General features: G+C 43.3%; 1 protein-coding gene and 1 long non-coding RNA gene across 2 annotated transcripts in view; one reads left to right on the plus strand and one right to left on the minus strand.

Annotated features, from left to right (window-relative positions):
• Positions 1 to 21,550, minus strand: part of LOC148773262 (uncharacterized) — a 201,957-nt gene that overhangs the window by 72,573 nt on the left and 107,834 nt on the right. The window lies entirely within an intron of this gene.
• LOC129563853 (ferritin heavy chain-like) lies at positions 19,151 to 19,732 on the plus strand. The gene has a single exon (XM_055437575.2). The coding sequence runs from the start codon at positions 19,181 to 19,183 to the stop codon at positions 19,730 to 19,732; it is 552 nt and encodes a 183-aa protein (XP_055293550.2). The 5' UTR covers positions 19,151 to 19,180.

Below are 21,550 nucleotides of genomic sequence, written 5' to 3' on the forward strand. Positions count from 1 at the left end.
ATGGCATCATCGACTCAATGGACATGAGTTTGAGTAAGCTCCAGGAGTTGGTGATGGACAAGGAAGCCTGGTGTACAGCACTCCATGTGCTCGAAAGAGTCGGACATGACTGAGCGACTGAACTGAACTAAACGCATATATATGGAATCTGGGGAAATGGTATTGATGAACCTAGTGGCTAGGCAGGAATGAGATGTAGACATGGACAAGGGACTTGTGGACAGTGGGGGACGAGGGAGCGGGCCAAGTGAGGAAGCAGCATTGCCACAGAGACACTTCCGTGTGGGAAACAGCCAGCCAGTGGGCAGCTGCTGCACAGCACGGGGAGCTCAGCTCAGCGTTCCGTGATGACCTAGAGGGGTGGGATGTGGGTGTGGGAGGGAGGCTGAAGAGGAAGGGGCTATATGTATACACAGAGCGGCTTCACTTTGTGCTACAGCAGAAACAAACACAACATTGAACAGCAATATACTCCACCCTCCCAAGAGAAAAGGGGACCATGGCTTCCAGCAGCTTTGAGCCTGGCCAATCAGCTGATTCCTGAACCCCTTAAAGTTCTCCTTCAACCCTGGGTTGAAGAACCAGATTTAAGAGCCTTGCCTCCTGTCTGTCTCCCTGCCAGTTGACCTCACAATAAAGTTCTTCCTTTTCTCAAAAGCCAATGCTATAGGACGGGGTTCTATGCACATCAGGCAGTGAGCCTTTCTTGGTCATAGACACACGGTTAACCAGACACATCAAGTGACATAGACACACACACACCTATTTGTTTCATCACAAACTGCTTTGTTTTATACCATGGGTTGTCAAACTATGGCCTGCAAGCCAAATCCAGTCCACCATCTATTGTGTTACTTTTTAAATTTGTTAAAGACTATGTTTTTTGAGAGTCCCTTCAACTGCAAGGAGATCAGACCAGTTTGATTCTAAAGAAAAATCAATCCTGGATATTCATTGTAAGGACTATTTCTGAAACTCCAATATTCTGGCCACCTGATGCAAAGAACTGACTCACTAGAAAACACCCTGATGCTGGGAACGATGGAAGGCAAAAGGAGAAGGGGACGACAGAGGATGAGATGGTTGGATGGCATCACTGACTCAATGGTCATGAATTTGAGCAAACTCTGGGAGACAGTGGAGGAAAGAGGAGCCTGACATACTACAATCCAGGGGGTCGCAAAGAGTTGGACATGACTTACTGACTAAACAACACTTTTAAGAGTAGTTTTAGGCTGATAGCAAAATTGAGAGAAAGGAACCCTGGCCCCACACATGCATAATCTATGCCACCATCAACATCCAGCAGCAGAGTGGTAAATTTGTGACAACTGGTGAACCTACAATGATACATCATAATCACCCAAAGGCCACAGTTTATATTAGGATTCCTTACTGGTGGTGTACATTCTACATTCTTGGACAAATGTATAGGGACATGCACCCCTGATTATAGTCATGTACAGAGTATTCAATGCCCCCAAAAATACCTTCTTACCCTATTCTTTCCTCCTCCCCTCTCAACCACTAATATTTTCACTGTCTCCATATTTCTTACATTGAGATATAAATGACAGACACCACTGATTTCAGGTATTTAACATAATGCTTAGATATTTGTATATGTTGTGAAATGATCCCAAGTAGTTGACATCAGTTACCATACAATAGTTACAGATTTTTTACTTGTGATAAGAACTTTTTAGATTTACTCTACTAGCAACTTCCAAATGTACGATTGTGTTATTAACTACAGGCACCATGCTGTACATTATAACCCATGACTTACAGCTGGAAGACTGTGTCTTTTGACTCCCTTAACCCATTTTGCTCACCTTGACCCCCTCACCTTTGCTCTGGCAACTACCAATCCATCCTCTATGAGTTTGGTTTTCGGTTGTTGTTGCTGTTTTAGATTTCACAAGTAAAGGAGATCATATGGTATTTGTCTTTCTTGGTCTGACTTATTCCACTTAGCCTAATGCCCTCCAAGTCCATCCATATTGTTGCCAATGCACAATTTCCTTCTTTGTATGCCTGAATAATATTCCATTGTATATATAAACCACATCTTTTTTCATTCATTCATCAATGAACACTCGGGTTGCTTCCATGTCTCAGTTCAGTCGCTCAGTCGTGTCCGACTCTTTGCGACCCCATGAATCACAGCACGTCAGGCCTCCCTGTCCATCACCAACTCCTGGAGTTCACTCAAACTCACCTCCATCGAGTCGGTGATACAATCCAGCCATCTCATTCTCTGTCGTCCCCGTCTCCTCCCACCCCCAATCCCTCCCAGCATCAGAGTCTTTTCCAGTGAGTCAACTCGTCGCATGAGGTGGCCAAAGTCTTGCAGTTTCAGCTTTAGCATCAGTCCTTCCAATGAATACCCAGGATTGATCTCCTTTAGAATGGACTGGTTGGATCTTCTTGCAGTCCAAGGGACTCTCAAGAGTCTTCAACACCACAGTTCAAAAGCATCAATTCTTCAGCGCTCAGCTTTCTTCACAGTCCAACTCTCACATCCATACATGACCACAGGAAAAACCATAGCCTTGACTAGACAGACCTTGGTTGGCAAAGTAATGTCTCTGCTTTTTAATATGCTTTCTAGGTTGGTCATGACTTTCCTTCCAAGGAGTAAGCGTCTTTTAATTTCATGGCTGCAATCAGCATCTGCAGTGATTTTGGAGCCCAAAAAAATAAAATCTGACACTGTTTCCACTGTTTCCCCATCGATTTCCCTAGGCTATTGTAAATAATGCTGAAGTGAACACGGGAATGAATACATCTTTTTGAGTTATTGTTTTCATTTCCTTTGCATAAATACCCAGAAGTGAAATTGCTATATCTTATGACAGTTATATTTTTAACTTTTTGAGGAACGTCCATACTGTTTTCCATAGTGTCTGCAGCAATTTACAATTCTATCAACATTGTCCAAGAGTTTCCTTTACTCCACAGCTTCACCAATACGCGTTATTTCTTGTGTTTTAGATAACAGCCATTCTAACAGGCGTGGGGTGATATCTGGGGTGGTTCTGCTTTGTATTTCTCTGATGATAAGTGATGTTGAATATCTTTTTATGTACTTCTTAGCCATCTGTATGTCTTCTTCACAAAACCATCTATTCAGATCTTCTGTCCATTTGAGTAGTCAATTGTTTTTTCCTATTGAGTTCTATGAGTTGTTTATTTATTTTGGCTATTAACCTCTTATGACAGGGGTCCACATCCTCTAGGCCATGGACTGGTACCTCCTGTCAGATCAGTGGCAGCACTGGATTAGAAATAAAGTGCACAAAGTACGTAATGTGCTTGAATCATCCCAAAACCATCTCCTCACCCCCATTTGATTAAAAATTGTCTTCCACAAAATCGGTTCCTGGTGCCAGAAAGGTTGGGGACTGCTACCTTATCAGATTTATCATTTGCAAATATTTTGCTTTCCTTGTGGTTCAGCTGGTAAAGAATCCGCCTGCAATGCAGGAGACCTGAGTTCGATCCCTGGGTTGGGAAGATCCCCTGGAGAAGGGAAAGGCTGCTGCTGCTGCTAAGTCACTTCAGTCGTGTCCGACTCTGTGTGACCCCATAGACGACAACCCACCAGGCTCCCCCATCCCTGGGATTCTCCAGGCAAGAACACTAGAGTGGGTTGCCATTTCCTTCTCCAATGTGTGAAAGTGAAAAGTGAAAGTGAACTCGCTCAGTCGTGTCCGACCCTTATAGCGACCCCACAGACTGCAGCCTACCAGGCTCCTCCATCCATGGGATTTTCCAGGCAAGAGTACTGGAGTGGGGTGCCATTGCCTTCTCCGAGGGAAAGGCTACCCACTCCAGTATTCTGGTCTAAAGAATTCCATGGACTGTACAGCCCACGGGGTCACAAAGAGTCGGACATGACTGAGTGACTTTCACTTTCTTCCATCCAATAGGTTGCCTTTTTATTCTGTCGATAGTTTCCTTTGCTGGGCACAAGTCTTTTAGTTTGACGTACTCCCACTGTTTATTTTTGCTTTTCTTGCCTTCACTTCGGTGTCCAATACAAAACCTCATCTACAAGACTAATATCAAGGAGTTTACTAATGCCTCTGTTTTCTCCTACACGTTTTATGGTTTCAGTCTTACGTTCAAGTCTTTAATACATTTTGAGCTGATTTGTATAAAATAGTGGTCCAGTTTCCTTCTTTTACATGTGGATATCCTGTTTTCCCAACACCATTTACTGCAGAAACTGTCTTTTCTCTACTGTATATTCTTGGCTCCTCTGTCATAAATTGTCATAAATTAACTAATTTGGGTTTATTCCCAGGCTGTTTTGCTTCACTGATCTGTGTGTGTGTGTTTATGCCAATACCATACTCTTTTGGCTACTCTTTCCATACTTTTGTCTTTTCTAGAATGTCATACAGTTGAAATCATACAGTATATAGCATTTTTACGTTGGCTTCTTTCAGTTAGTAAGATGCATTTATGTCTTCTTCACGTCTTTCCATGGCTTGATAGCTCATTTCTTTTTAGTGCTGATTAGTATGACACTGTCTGGTTGTATCCTAATTCATTTATCCATTCACGTATGGAAGGACATCCTGGGCATTGTTAATAAAGCTGCTACAAACATCTGCATGCAGGTTTTTGTGTTAATGTAAGTTTTCAGCTCCTCTCAGTAAACACCAAGGAGTGTGATTTCTGGATCATATGGTAAGAATATGTTTACTTTTGTAAGAAACCACCATAATGTCTTCCAAAGTGCTATACCATTTTGCATTTCCACTAGCAACAAATGAGCGTCCCTGACGCTTCGCATCCTAGTCAGCATTTAGTGTTGTCTGTGCTCTGGATTTTGGCCATTCTAACAGGTGTGCAGTGATATCTTACTGTTGTTTCAGTTGGCATTTCCCTGATGACATATGATACAGAGCATCTTTTCATATGCTTGTTTGCCATCTTTATATTTTCTTTGATGAGCTATCTGTTAAGGTCTTTGTCCCATTTTAAAACTACATTGTTTGTTTTCTTTTTTAAAAAATTTTTATTTAATAAATGGTACAAAGCACAATGCCAAAAACATTAACAGTTAAAATTTCACCAAATGAAAAAATACTATAGAATACACAGTTGTAAAAAGCTACATTAAGTTATTTTACAACTGCCTCAAGCTGCAAAAAGAAAAAAAAAAAAACCCAATGCCATACCTAAGTTATCCCTCTCTCAAAATAATGCCATTTATGTTATAAACCATGAGCAACCCATCAAAAGACGGGAACTGCTTTTGTTAATTCATATATATATATATATATATATATATATATATATATGACTGTATCACTTTGCTATACACCTGAAACAAACACAACACTGTAAATGAAATATAGTACAATATAAAATAAAAATCGGAGAAGGCACTGGCAAGCCACTCCAGTACTATTGCCTAGAAAATCCCATGGATGGAGGAGCCTGGTAGGCTGCAGTCTGTGGGGTCGCTAAGGGTCAGACACGACTGAGCGACTTCACTTTCACTTTTCACTTTTACACATTGGAGAAGGAAATGGCAACCCACTCTAGTGTTCTTGCCTGGAGAATCCCAGGGATGGGGGAGCCTGGTGGGCTTCCATCTATGGGGTCACACAGAGTCGGACACGACTGAAGTGACTTAGCAGCAACTTAGCAGCAAAATAAAAATAAGTAACAGAACTTTGGGGCTTCACACAGAGTTAGAGTTCCTATCAGAGGGATAACAGCACCACAGCCGTACTGAATCCTCATGAAGGAGGCACACGAATGACTGGATTACAAGAGCTGCAGGAATGAGAGCTGCTCACTTCCCAGAAACTACAACTCACAGAAAACCAACAAAGGCACGAGCTACAGACCATTTACTTATGAATGTGTAAAACTCAAGAAAGTCCACATTATTCCTACAACATGTTGAAAGTGCTTCAGAATTCACACAATACTAATTTTCTTTTGGTTCTGGTTAAATTATATATACCAGTTTATAACAAATGGTAAAATCTGTAACTCTGTTCGATGTTTGCTTTCTTATTGTTAGGTTTTAAGAGTTATTTGTCTACTTTGGATAACACTCCTTGATCATATGTGTTTTCTGCGAATGTTTTCTCCAAGTCTCTGCCTTGTCTTCTCCTTCTTTTAATATTGTCTTTCACAGGGCAGAAGTTTTAATTTTAACAAAATACAGTTTATCAATTATTTCTTCCATGGATGATGTCTTTGGTGTTGTAACTACAAAGTCATTGACATACCCAAGGTCATCTAAGGTCTGTCCAATGCTATTTTCTAGGAGTTTTATAACTAGGTCTATGATTCATTTTAAGTTAAATTTTGTAAAGGATATAAACTGTGTGTCATTTCTTTGCACATGAATGTCCAGCTGTTCCAGTACAATTTCTTGAAAATACCACCTTTGCTCCATTGGATTGCATTTTTTCTTTAGGATTACTTGATTAGATTTATACGGTTGTATTTCTGGACTCCCTGGTGGTGGCTCAGTATATCCATTTGGGGGTCCTAACACTGCTTAGAGATAAAGCACGCATGCTCAGTTGTGTCTGACTCTTTACAACCCCATGGACTATAGTCCGCCAGGTTCCTCTGTTCATGGAATTCTCCAGACAAGAATACTGGAATAGGTTAGATTTCCTTCTCCAGGGAATCTTTCTACCACAGGGATCCAACCCAGGTCTCCTGCACTGCAGGCAGATTCTCCACTGACTCCCTAGTTTGTTCACGGGACTGTTTGACTATTCTTTCACCAATATCATACTGTTTCAACTACCGCTGCTTTATAATAAGTCTTGAGGTCGAGTAATGTCAATTTTCCAATTTTACTATTCCCCTTTAATACCATGTTCACTCTTCTGGGTTTTTTTTTTTTATTGCCTCTCCATACCAATTTTAGAATAATTTTAGTGATATCCACAAAATAATTTGCTGTGATTTTTTCCATCTGCTTTTGTAATAAAATTTTATTGGAACTGAGCCATGACCATTTATTTACATGTAGCCTGTTGTTGGGTTTATGCTACAAAGTCAATAAGTAGGTGAGACACTATCCATATATCCCACGAGGCCTAAAATATTGACTATCTTGTTTTTTCCTGAAATGCTTGCCAGTCCTTGTCTATAACAATAGCCCCTAAATTCATATAAAAGTGTCAAATATTTTTAACATATCAGTTGTCTTTACATATCCAATATGTTCACTGCGGTTCTACCACATCTCTACCATCACCACCCTTTAGCAGAAAAAAAAAATTCATTGTTTGAATTATATTAAACTAAGACGCTTATTCAACTTATATGCAGAGTACATCATGAGGAACGCTGGGCTGGAAGAAGCACCAGCTGGAATCAAGATTGCCAGGAGAAATATCAATAACCTCAGATATGCAGATGACACCACCCTTATGGCAGAAGTGAAGAGGAACTCAAAAGCCTCTTGATGAAAGTGAAAGAGGAGAGTGAAAAGGTTGGCTTGAAGCTCAACATTCAGAAGACGAAGATCATGGCATCTGGTCCCATCACTTCATGGGAAATAGATGGGGAAACAGTGGAAACAGTGTCAGGCTTCATTTTTTGGGGCTCCAAAATCACTGCAAATGCTGATTGCAGCCATGAAATTAAAAGACGCTTACTCCTTGGAAGGAAAGTTATGACCAACCTAGATAGTATATTAAAAAGCAGAGACATTACTTTGCCAACCAAGGTCCGTCTAGTCAAGGCTATGGTTTTTCCAGTGGTCATGTATGGATGTGAGAGTTGGACTGTGAAGAAAGCTGAGTGCTGAAGAATTGATGCTTTTGAACTGTGGTGTTGGAGAAGACTCTTGAGAGTCCCTTGGACTGCAAGGAGATCCAACCAGTCCATTCTAAAGGAGATCAATCCTGGGTGTTCACTGGAAGGTCTGATGCTGAAATTGAAGCTCCAATACTTTGGCCACCTCATGTGATGAGTTGACTCACTGGAAAAGACTCTGATGCTGGGAGGGATTGGGGGCGGGAGGAGACGGGGACGACAGAGAATGAAATGGATGGATGGCATCACCAACTCGACGGACATGAGTTTGAGTGAAATCCGGGAGCTGGTGACGGACAAGGAGGCCTGGCATGCTGTGATTCATGGGATCGCAAAGAGTCGGACACGACTGAGTGACTGAAGATGCTAATGATTTAATCCATCATCTCAGCAAAGGCAGCATGGCAGACACTTGATTACTAATCCAACATCCATGCCACCCCCTTCTTACTTATGAAGAGAACACTGAACTTTTGGAAATGACAGTGTGCCCAATTTCTTGGCATAAAATTATAATCATAAAAATTTTCTTCCTCTTTCAAGATGTTTGATTTTGTAGTCTTTCCTGTTGCCATGGTTGGTTGACTATGTGACTGAGTTTTGACCCAAGATATAACTAGAAATAGCCTAGATTTCTCATTAAATTTTAATTGCCTGACAAAAGTGATGAGCTTTATGAAAAGAAATCATTTTGCCCCTTTCTTATCATTCTGACTATGATGCTTGTATGAGGATGTGATGCCTGGTGCAAGGGCAGCCAATGTGTATCTATGAGGATAATGTCAAGAGCACTGCAGAATTCTTTGTGGAGCTCTGTTATAATTAAGTCAGACACAAAGCATGACATTTTCCTCCCCATGTCATCCCCCAGATTCTTGGAAAATAAAATCATCCTTACTGCTTAAGCTCCTTTGAGTACATTCTGTTACTTATGATTCATCTAACCAATACAAGAAGACTACAAGAAAGCATTTTTCAACATCACTAAAACTTCAATCCATCTTACCCCCACCCCTGCTGTGTTTAAATACAGGTTTCCCCATTACCCATAAGTAGAACATTCCTATGAAACTTTTCAAAAGCCAAAATAGTGTAAAGCTAAGATTATCCCCTGGTTTCCAAAAGTTTGTATTATGCCACTTTACTTTTACAAAAGACCTATGGCTTCCCTGGTGGCTCAGACAGTAAAAAATCTGCCTGCAATGTGGGAGACCTGGGTTCAATATCTGGGTTAGGAAGGTATCATGGAGAAGGGAATGGTAACCCACTCCAGTATTCTTGCCTGGAGAATCCCATGGACAGATGAGCCTGGTGGGCTACAGTCCATGGGGTTGCAAAGAATCGGACGTGACTGAGCAACTAACACTTGCTCTACTTTCTATATTAATATGGCAATGGCTTTCTTTTTTTTGTAAAATCAAAAACCCTCTTTGGATTTTTTTTGTTGTTGATAACAAAAATCAGTACTAATGCAGTGACATAGTTTTCATTCCAATCCCAAAGAAAGAAAATGCCAAAGAATGCTCAAACTACCGCACAATTGCACTCATCTCACACGCTAGTAAAGTCATGCTCAAAATTATCCAAGCCAGGTTTCAGCAATATGTGAACCGTGAAATTCCAGATGTTCAAGCTGGTTTTAGAAATGGCAGAGGAACCAGAGATCAAATTGCCAACATCCGCTGGACCATCAAAAAAGCAAGAGTGTCCCAGAAAAACATCTATTTCTGCTTTATTGACTATGCCAAAGCCTTTGACTGGTAGATCACAACAAACTGTGGAACATTCTGGGAGAGATGGGAATACTAGACCACCTGACCTGCCCCTTGAGAAACCTGTATGCAGGTCAGGAAGCAACAGTTAGAACTGGACATGGAACAACAGACTGGTTCCAAATAGGAAAAGGAGTACATCAAGGTTGTATATTGTCACCCTGCTTATTTAACATATATGTAGGATACATCATGAGAAACGCTGGGCTGGAAGAAGCACAAGCTGGAATCAAGATTGCTGGGAGAAATATCAATAACCTCAGATTTGCAGATGAAACCACCCTTATGGCAGAAAGTGAAGAGGAACTTAAGAGCCTCTTGATGAAAGTGAAAGAGGAGAGTGAAAAGGTTGGCTTGAAGCTCAACATTCAGAAAAATAAGATCATGGCATCCGGTCCCATCACTTCATGGGAAATAGATGGGGAAACAGTGGAAACAGTGGCTGACTTTATTTTTCTGGGCTCCAAAATCACTGCGGATGGTGACTGCAGCCATGAAATTAAAAGACACTTACTCCTTGGAAGGAAAGTTATGACCAACCTAGATAGCATATTAAAAAGCAGAGACATTACTGTGCCAACAAAGGTCCATCTAGTCAAGGCTATGGTTTATCCAGTGGTTACGTATGGATGTGAGAGTTGAACTATAAAGAAAGCTGAGCACTGAAGAATTGGTGCTTTTGAACTGTGGTGTTGGAGAAGACTCTTGAGAGTCCCTTGGACTGCAAGGAGATCCATCCAGTGCATCCTAAAGGAGATCAGCCCTGGGTGTTCATTGGAAGGACTGATGCTGAAGCTGAAACTCCAATACTTTGGCCACGTGATGCGACTAGCTGACTCATTTGAAAAGACCCTGATGCTGGGAAAGATTGATGGCAGGAGGAGAAGGGGATGACAGAGGATGAGATGGTTGGATGGCATCACTCACTCAATGGACATGGGTTTGGGTGGACTCCGGGAGTTGGTGATGGACAGGGAGGCTTGGTGTGCTGCGGTTCATGGGGTCGCAAAGTGTTGGACATGGCTGGGCAAGTGAACTGAACACAAACTTTCATTAAACCACGGCGGGGGTGGGGTGGGGGACTTGTACCCAGTATTTGCCAAATGCATGCAATATGTGACGTACTGCCTGTTTTCTGACAGTGTCTGTATCACTCTTGCAATCGTCCTGTGAGGTATGGATCTTCTTTATAAGTGAGAAAATAGTTTCAGAGTAATGTTACTGCTCTCAAACTACCCAGCTAGTAAGTGAGGGAGCCTGACTCCTAAGAACATAATCATGTCTTTGTATGCTTTCTGCTCTTCTGTCATCTCATTATGGGGGAGTATGTGATGTTACATAGGTGATGGACTATGTCACACTACATAGGTGATTTTATTCAAACAACAGGCGAGTGAGATGGGTCTCATTATAGTTTTACAAATAATTGGCAGGTAGGCTTGTGGGCAGAGTTTGAATGTCCCTTCTAGGTGTTCCTACCCAGAGTCCATGCCCTCCGTATTGCACCGAGCCCTCAATGACCTATTTCACCTCTGATAGTCACAGAGCACACAGGTCCCTACAGCTCATCTCCATCTTAAACTGGCTACTCTCTACCTTTAATTCATAGCCAGGCTTCCAGAAAGGGTTACCTGTACCTGTTCACCTCTCTGAAAGAATGTATTCTATTGATTTAACTTTTGAAATTACATCCACAGGCTCAGAAACCAAAATGTATAAAACAATTTATGGTGAAGCCTTTTTCTTTTTTCTTTATTTTTATTTTTTCAAAAACAATTTTAGGAATCTTTACTTAAAAACAACCTTATCTTAAAATGGAGTAACTCTGGTTTTACGAGCAGCAAGCAAAGTACAGAAGCAAACATGCATTACAGGAGCATTAACTTCTACATTAGGTCACAGCGTCTAATCTGAAGTCACACCCATAATATCATATTTCAGGATATCTGGGAAATAGTTATTTCCCAGGATGTGTGAACCATAGCTACTCTATTTTGACTTTTAATTGTAAAAAAAAAATTTTTTAATAGCCAAAGCAGTTTTCACCATTAATGACGTCAGTGTTTTTCTAGGTATAAGATGCAAGAATTGGAATAGCTCCTCAGTTTCCCAATGTTCTCTACTTTCTAAAATGTAATCTCCTTGAGAGTTTTATGCATGTCCTCACAAACACTTGTAGAATGTATATATAAGCATATACAGATGTATAGCACGCTTATCTAAACAGTAGTATAACACATAGGATCCTGTACTTCGCTTTTTTCCCCCTTTGCAATAAGACATGTTTAATTTTTAACAGTCCATTTTACATACTGGTCACTAGAGCTACTTTGGCACTTGAGATTCTTCCTACTCTCTCTTACATCACAACAGCTACCAATCACTCTGTACTTGATTAGCTTCATTCAAGTGTCCTGAATACGAACTGTAACACTTTTCCAAACATTACAACTAAATTAAACAAGTTTTACTTATTTAATAAACTGTGTGCCACCTTGCATAAAAGTCTCTATGCTTAAGCAAGATGCAACCAACCTCTGACTTCTTCTTTCCCGAGTTATTCATCTTTAATAGTAAAACAAATTGGCACTGGTAATGCACAGCATAGATAATGCATTTCAGCCATGTGATCACCACTTTCCCCTGCAACAATTTCAATAGCATACCTTACTTTTTACACAGAACTTCCCAATTTGCATGTGTTCTTTTTGAGTTTCTTGCAGCCATGAAATTAAAAGACGCTTACTCCTTGGAAGGAAAGTAATGACCAACCTAGATAGCATATTAAAAAGTAGAGACATTACTTTGCCAACAAAGGTCCGTCTAGTCAGGGCTATGGTTTTTCCAGTGGTCATGTATGGATGTGAGAGTTGGACTGTGAAGAAAGCTGATCGCCGAAGAATTGATGCTTTTGAACTGTGGTGCTGGAGAAGACTCTTGAGAGTCCCTTGGACTGCAAGAAGATCCAACCAGTCCATTCTAAAGGAGATCGATCCTGGGTGTTCATTGGAAGGACTGATGCTAAAGCTGAAACTCCAATATTTTGGCCACCTCATGCGATGAGTTGACTCACTGGAAAAGACTCTGATGCTGGGAGGGATTGGGGGCAGGAAGAGACGGGGACGACAGAGAATGAGGTGGTTGGATGGCATCACTGACTCGATGGACATGAGTTTGAGTGAACTCCGAGAGTTGGTGATGGACAGGGTGGCCTGGCATGCTGTGATTCACGGGGTCGCAAAGAGTCGGACATGACTGAGAGACTGAACTGAACTGAATCTTATTTTATAGAAGAAGAAATTAAAGATATTAAGTGACTTGTGTGTTGGTCCAGCCATTTTCCCTAGAACAGTCAAGTTGATAAGGTGGCTCTTAAATTTTTGAACAACTTCTGGATCGCCAACTGCCTCTCTCTGAATGCCCCAACTTGCAGATATTTCTGCTTTATGTTCTCAACACCAGGCAGCTCTTAAGAGTTTGGATTGTGGTTTCTGTCCCTCATCTCCGATTATCTTTCTTTCCCTTTCCTGTCATGCTTCTTCAAAGAAAGGAAGAAGCCATATGCGTACTGTATATGTGGCTGGGCCCTCCTCAGCAATACAAACTCACTGGGAACATAACCCACTTCCAAACTTTACTGGGCAGGTTCTGAGCTGATTAATCAGATAGACCATGCTTGGCTCTACTCTTTCCAATTATGCATAGGGTCCTTCAGCCTTGAGTCTGGACACATCTAAGAAGGTGATTAGTTGGATACCACAGAAGAACACATACTCTTGCCCACAACTGCTTCCTACTCCCCACAGTGAGCAGTAGCAAGAGCAGGGGTAAATGCTTTTAGATAAGAGCAGGATGCATGGAAGCTTAGGTCACAGGGTTGGGACAGGACCCACAGGTGGATGGCAATACCCAGGAAGAACAAGAAGAATCCAAACGCAGCATTTCACCAAAAATAAGAGTTGATTCTCTCCAATTTCATTAATGACTGGCCAGAGTAGAAGCTGTCCCACCTCTGATCTCCCTGGCTTTCTAAATTCACACAGCTGAATGTTTAATAGGGTATCTAAAATTCAAGCATGAATTAAGAATCATCATGTTTGAAGAAAAACTGGTAAATTATAAAGAAGAAATATCAAACAAATGAAGAAAAAAAGCCCTTATACTCAAAACACTACGCAACCCCAAATTCAGAGACATTCTACAAAATAACTGGCTTATGATCCTCAAAAGTGTCAAGGCATGCAAGACAAAGAGAGACTCATGAATTTTGCCAGACTGAAGGAAGCTAACAGTCAAGATAACTGACTATAGCATGAGATTCCGAATTGGGTCCTTTTGCTGCATAAGACATTTTGCGGGAAACTGGGGAAAAACTTGAATGGCATCTGAATATTCGATGGTAGTAATGCATCAATGTTCATTCCCCAATTTTGACTGTTGTATTGTAGCTACAGGAGACTTTCCATGTTTTTGCAGAAAATACACACAAAAGTAATGGGGTGTACTAATCACTGTATCTCCCCCTTAGTACACCAGAGACTAGTGCTGCTGCTTTTGATGCAAAGTTGCTTAAGAGTTCAGGAGCCAAAGATTATCACCCAGAGAAGGAGCAGCCAAGAAATAGTAAGTTCATTTCACTCTGCTTAAGCAAGGGAAGTGGGTGGGAGAATGTTGGGTTATGTTGTGCTTGAAAATTAAAAAGTAATGGGAAAAATATCTACACCGTTTCTCTCAGTGTTAGCAACTATACCTCTTTTTCTAAATTATATATCCTAATTTTTCACCATGTATTTATTTTTATATTGGTTCTTTAAACTGAAAGCATGAGTAATATAGAAAAAGCATATTTGAAAGTGAAAGTCAGCTAAGTTCTTTTCAACATAGCAAACATTTTAGTGGAAGCCTGACTACATAAATGAGGCACCAACATCCACTTGATGGCTGCAATATCCAGAGGCAGTACCCTCATGGACTTCTCCACACATCACTTGTTTCAGTCAGGGCACTTGTTGCAAACAACAAAGTGAAAAGTGAAAGTGTTAGTCCCTCAGTTGTGTCCAACACTGTGCGACCCCATGGACTGTAGCCTCCCAGGCTCCTCTGTCCATGGGATTCTCCAGGCCAGAATAATGGAGTGGGGAGCCCTTCCTTTCTCCAGGGGATCTTCTCCACTCAGGGATCAAACTCAGGTCTCCTGTACTGCAGGCAGACTCTTTACTGTGTGAGCCACCTATACTGGCTCCCACAGGGGAAATGTCTGTGGGGGGATCAGGTAAGGGCCCCAGGTATTTCCAGCCAATAGCAAGGCTACTGAGGCTAAACCAAGACTTTCGTTGTTTCCTTTCATCCTGAGTGCTTCTTTCTCACTCCCCTTTGGGTCAAACAGGTCATGTGGTCACAAGTTGTCCACATGGGTCAAGCACTCAGTGGTCACAGGACCACAGCCGGACTAGAAGTCTCCACAGGAGAGTCACAGGCTCAAGCTACTTGTGACAAAAGACTGATTTCAACTCCTTCTAGATTCAAAAGTACAACTGAGGTATTGGATTTTTTAACAACGTGTGCTTAATCATAATATAAGTGACAGGAAATGATGAAGGGCCAGTGATGATCCCCATGGCTCTGTGTTAAGTTTCTACAAGACATCTGTCTGAGTCCATTGTTGGCCATTAAATGTTGCACATGGGTGGTTTTTGACATATCAGCCCCTCTCCAGATTCAAAAATGGGGTGTGAAGAATTATGGTCCAGGGACTTTCTTGGTTAAGACTCTGCCCTCCCAATCCAGGGGTATGAGTTCAATCCCTGGGCAGGGAACTAAGCTTCCCCATGACACCTGGCACAGCCTAAAGAAAAAATAGAATTATGGCTGATATTTGATAAGTGTTGGTTTAGTTATGCCAAAGAGGCACACATAACCACGAAGCAATTGTTTGGGATTTCTGTGCATCAAACTGCTGAGAAATGGAGAAGGGTGGTGATCTTCATAAGACTTCACAAAGTACACTCGTGTTGCAAAAAAGCATACACAAATATCAATGCTTATTTGGAGAATTGACCAAGGGACAGCAGTTTGGGAGAGAGGTGCTAAATAACTCCCTAGAAAACTTACTTTAGTCCTAGGTGGAAAGGAAACCCAAGCCTCTATTTTACCCCCAGGGTGAAATGTTGATTATCCCCATTGATAGAGGATAACAGATCACGAACTCTTGAGAAAATGTCATCTACAAATTAGACCAACAGAATCGAGAACAACTCAGCTGGTGGAGGGGTGGCAGCACATGACAGGAGTGATACACCACTTAACCCCTCATCCCGGCTATGGTCAGGGGTTGGCAGCCTGCTGAGGAAAGGTTTTGTTCAAACGATAATCCTCTGTGATTTTGAAAATTTACTTTAATTCCTTTCCTAGTAGAATCTGAGCAAGAAGAGACTGGTGTGTGTGGTTCGGGAGGGGACACCCGGCCTGGCTGAAGGTTAGAATGGTGCCAAGAACAAGGGGGGCAAGGTTACTGAGCTGCTACAGAATCAAGAACAGCTCTTTGTCTGAACCTCTTTGTTCTCAAAACTAGGAGAGGCCTTGAGAAATGGCATGACTCTATGTCTGATTCACACCCCACTTTATTGAACAGAGGGTTTCCCTGAGCTCCCTGGTGCCTCAGATGGTAAAGACTCTGCCTGCAATGCAGGAGACCTGGGTTCAATTCCTGGGTCGGGAAGATCCCCTGGAGAAGGGAATGGCAACCCACTCCAGTATTCTTGCCTGGAAAATCCCATGGATGGAGGAGCCTGGCGGGCTACAGTCCATGGGGTCACAAACAGCCGGACATGACTGAGCGATGAACACTTTTCATTTTTATGTATTGAACAGGTGACTGAGGTCACAGGGGTACAGCTGAGAGTCAGATCTAACTTGACTCCACTTTTCATATCATCTTGGAGAAGAAGTTTGTATTGAGGACTTCTCAGTTTCCTTGTGTGGGCAAAGATAAAACCAAACCTGCCTATCTCAACAAATTGTGAGGATGAGCAAAAATGCAGGAGGTCAGCTGGTCTGGTGAGGATGCATCAGATCTTTCACAGAGACTGGCTCCCTGGTTACCTTCACTGGGCAGTGCTCACAGTGGCTAGGCTCCCGAACACTGGGCTTCATGGAGAGCACTGCCAGGAAACCCTGCCCCGAGGCCTTTCGAGTCTGTATTTGGGAGGTGAAGCTATTTTCCACCCCTACAGATGTCTCACACAGGGTGTTCCAGGCCTTTCTGAGCCACTCTTGTTGCTCCTTTCTCTAAATACTGTTTTCCAAAGGTGAAGAATTGCTTGGGGAAGGAGGTGTTAAGCGCGCGGCGTGATGTGTGGTGTAGGAGACACAGAGGCCTCGGACTCCCTCCAGTTTACAGACCTCACAGTCCAGTTTGGAAGACAAAATGGTACCATCCTTGGACCATCTCTTTAGCTCTGGACCAGCATCCTCCTCTTCTGGGCAGCTGCCTCACACAAACACTTCCTCCAGTGATGGGGTTCCAGGGGGTGCCCGTGTTCTTACACGACCCACATCTCCCTCACCACAGGGGTCAGCCAGTCTCACTCCCACCGCTTATGCCTCCTGTTGCTGGCTGAAGGCTGAGCACCTGAGGACCAGCGTGGGTTTGTTCCCCAGCACTGAGGAAAATGGAAAAATTTATTCCTTGTGCTTCATGGGTCCTTGAGGGATTTTTCATTCTACTCTCCATGAGGGAAAAGGGAAGGAGGATTGATATATATTATCGATGAATGTAGGCAAAGAATCCCACTCCAGTACTCTTGCCTGGAAAATCCCATGGACAGAGAAGCCTGGTGGGCTACAGTCTATGGGGTCGCTAAGAGTTGGACAGGACTGAGCGACTTTACTTTCACGCACTGGAGAAGGAAATGGAAACCCACCCCAGTGTTCTTGCCTGGAGAATCCTAGGGACGGGTGAGCCTGGTGGGCTACCAACTATGGGGTCGAACACAGACGGACACGACTGAAGCGACTTAGCAGCAGCAGCCAAAGAATCAGGAGTATGATAATTCAGCTCTACCTAGACTTTTTGACTTCTGGATCTACATTTGCACCAAGAGGAAATGCTGTAGGCTTACAGTAATTTATAACCTGTAGTCACGCAGAACTTCCTTCCTGGCTAACTAGTCAGGGTACGTAACTGCTACAACAAATATTCTGAGTCGTAATAGCATAACACAGTACATTTTTACTTGCTGTTCTTACGAAGACCCAGCGCACACTGATGGGGCAGAGGATGGGCTAGAGTCTCCTTATGTCACTCAAAGGCTAGGGAAGGGAAACCATATGAGAGAAGCTATGAGGTAACTGTGGGCCCACTCCACAGGAGAGAAAGAAACAAAACACAAAGACATAATCAATCTAGAAGAGATACAGGAAAGTCTTGCAATTTTAGAAAATACCAAGATTTTGGCATTTGGGATGGTCCTTACCTTACTTGCAAGCTCCAAACCATGTATCCCAAAGAGAGAAAACAACTCCTTAATTGACACACTCTACACTCCCATTCAGAGAAGACTAACTGTGGAATGGATGTCATAACTGTAGCACTCAGATCCATGGTAAATTTCAAAGCTAATCAAATGAGTCCTTTACTCGCAAATCAGTTCAGTTCAGTTCAGTCGCTCAGTCGTGTCCGACTCTCCGCGACCCCATGAATCACAGCACGCCAGGCCTCCCTGTCCATCACCAACTCCCGGAGTTCACTCAAACTCATGTCCACAGAATCGGTGATGCCATCCAGCCATCTCATTCTCCGTCGTCCCCTTCTCCTCCCGCCCCCAACCTTTCCCAGCATCAGAGTCTTTTCCAGTGAGTCAACTCGTCTCATGAGGTGGCCAAAGTATTGGAGTTTCAGCTTTAGCATCAGTCCCTCCAATGAACATCCAGGATTGATCTCCTTTAGAACGGACTGGTTGGATCTCCTTGCAGTATAAGGGACTCTCAAGAGTCTTCTCCAACACCACAGTTCAAAAGCATCGATTCTTCGGCGATCAGCTTTCTTCATATGGATGGACAAATGCTTACCAGGTAAATGACGGAAGTGAAAGAGATCATGATGAATAAACAGAACTATCTTTGGAGGAAAAAATACAAATATACTACAGGAAACAGAAGAGAACATTACAAAAAATCCAAATTCATATTCTCAGAACTGTAAAGATGACAGGAGGCTTATAAAAGGGAGTGATGTATTACGGCAAAAGGAAAAATTTTGTGGGTGAGAAACACTCAGCTCAAAGCGGCTCTGCCTCACCCTGGCTTTGATAGACAGAGCCCTCGCCCCGCCCTCGGATCCCGCCCACCCACGTGACCTCTTCCTTAACCAATCCAAGGCCAGGCACTGACCCCTCACAGCGGACGCCATTACCGCCCCTCCCAGAGCCCGCACCAAGACACCTGCCATGTGGCCTAGAGCCCGCATCCAGTCGCCCAAATCGTCCACCCTGACAAGGTTCCAAGGAGGCCACTGGCGCCCGCGTGCCTGCCTATTCCTGCCCCACAGACGCCTCATCCGAGCCGCCGTTCCCTGGGTCTTGGACTGGCCTGCCATGATGCCTCCATCGCCCCCGCAGGTGCGTCAGAACTACCTCCCCGAGTGTGAGGCTGCGGTCAACAGCCACGCCGCCCTGGAGCTCCACGCCTCCTTCCAGTGCCTGGCCGTCGCCTTCTACCTCGACCGTGATGATGTGGGCCTGCAGCGTTTCTCCCGCTTCTTCCTGCTCCACTCCCACAAGCACAGCAAGACAGCTGAGAGCCTGATGTTCCTGCAGAACCGGCGTGGGGGCCGCATCTGCTTCCCCAACATCAGAAAGCCTGAGACCCAACAATGGGAGAGTGGGCTCCAGGCCATGCAAGACACCCTGTACCTGGAGAAGTGCGTCCACCAGAGCCTGCTCGACCTGACCCAGATGGCCACCGACAGCAGCGACGCCGACCTGTGCCACTTCCTGGGGACCGGCTACCTGGACCAGCAGGTCAAGTTCATCAAGGAGCTGGGGGACCTTGTCAGCAACCTGAGCTACATGGAATTCCCAGGAGATACCCTGGCACAGTACTTCTTTGACAAGCTCACCCTGGGTGACGGCGACAAGAAGGACTGATCCTGGACTGGACATTCCCCCAAGTCCTGGGTGACTGCCCAAGGTCACCCTGCTTGCCATGCAGACCGCAGTATTGCCCTTGCAGAAAAAGTTCACTTAAGTTTTCCTTCTTTCAGTGTTGCCGGTTCTTCCAATAAAGTAATTGCCTCCTAAAGAAATAAAGGTACCTTGTTGATTCATGCGTGCAAACCCTTAACTGTCAAGTTTTAAAACAGGTATTCGGGAGTCTTCTCGAGCTACCAATGCCCTGTTCGCAGGAGGCTCAGGATCTCCACATAGGGAGGGAAGAAGGGGATCCATGGGACCCTGAACAATACAAAATGTACCTTCCCCTAATATACAATGTGGTATATGGGGTGGGGGTAGGTGAGGTGAGGCTCTGGTGAATGTGGGTGCCTGTGAATAGATGAGCTATAGAAATATGGCCTGAAAATCATGGTTGGGATTGATATCCAGAAACAGTGAAGGGAAAAGGATTGGGAAGGGAATGAAATAAAGTGGTCTTCATTTTGTTTGGAGCAGACTTCTGGGTAGCAAGATGGGGGCCCTGGATGCTGGCATAGCCGAGTCCCTCTCTGACAAGCTCGCCCTGGGCTACAGTGACAATCTAAGTGCAGCAGGGCTGGCTTTCCTAGAGACACACTTCCTGTGGTCACCACTGTTGAGCATGGATGCTGCCCTTACAAAACATCCATGTGTGATTTTTACTTGAACTGTACTACCCTGTGATAAAGTAACATGATACCACTCAAAATTTACCTCAATTCTATTGAGGGCGATTCTGTATAGCCCTTCTAGTGTGAAAAATATAAGCTCACGGATGAAGGTCAATTTGTGATATTGAATATACAGTAAAATGAAGCCCCCTGAATATGAAGTCTGTGGCACTGGCTGCACTGAGGAATGTAGAGGGGGAAGGGTGGAAGCTGGGAGACCAGTTAGTAGGCATCACAGCTGGTCCAGGTGAAAGACGATGGTGGTTTTACTGCAGTGGAGGATGAAGAAATGAAGAGATGCAGACACATGGCAGATGGATTTGGATACATCAGCAAGGTTTCTTCCTGGACCAGAGAGGAAGAGTGAGATATGAAGAAAGAAGTCTAATTTAGCCTGGGTTGATAGTGGTGCCCTTTTATCAATTTGGGGTCTTTTGCTAGGGGCACAGCTCGGATGGAAGGTTGGAGAAGGCATGTCATTTCAAATCTGAGATGCATATTAGACATCCAAGTGGAACTGTCATGCAGGTAGCCAGAAAAATAAATCTGGAGTTCAGAGTGGATGTCAGCTTTAGAAACAGACCTATGGGAAACATCACGATCAGATAAAGTCTCTACACACGTAATCCCTAATATTGCCTTTGCCTAATAAAAACACTCAAAATATGTTTATTCTGTGCCTAGGTGTGGTTAATAAGGCAAAATTTTACATTTTACAGATGTTGCCTATCTGATCAAGGACACATGGTCCTTGATAAGAGATGATCCTCAGACTGACACATGGTCAATCTGAATCTCCCAAAAGTTTGGAAACTGCTTTGAATATTTACAAATATTCAAATATTTACAAATATTCCTCCCTGTAGTTTACATGGTAAAGAATCTGCCCGCAAGGTGGGAGAAGAGGGTTCGATCCCTGGGTCAGGAAGATCCCATGGAGAAGGGAGTGGCAACCCATTCCACTATTCTTGCCTGGAGAATTCCATGGAAAGAGGAGCCTGGTGGCTACAGTCCATGGGATTGCAGAGAGTCGGACATGACTGAGCAACTCTTACTTTGAATATTTACAAGTATATAAACAAGCTTGGCTACAAAGAATTAA

This window comes from Moschus berezovskii, chromosome X (genome assembly GCF_049115385.1).
Source record: "Moschus berezovskii isolate FMDL1 chromosome X, NW_MosBer_1.0, whole genome shotgun sequence".
NCBI lineage: Eukaryota > Metazoa > Chordata > Mammalia > Artiodactyla > Moschidae > Moschus > Moschus berezovskii.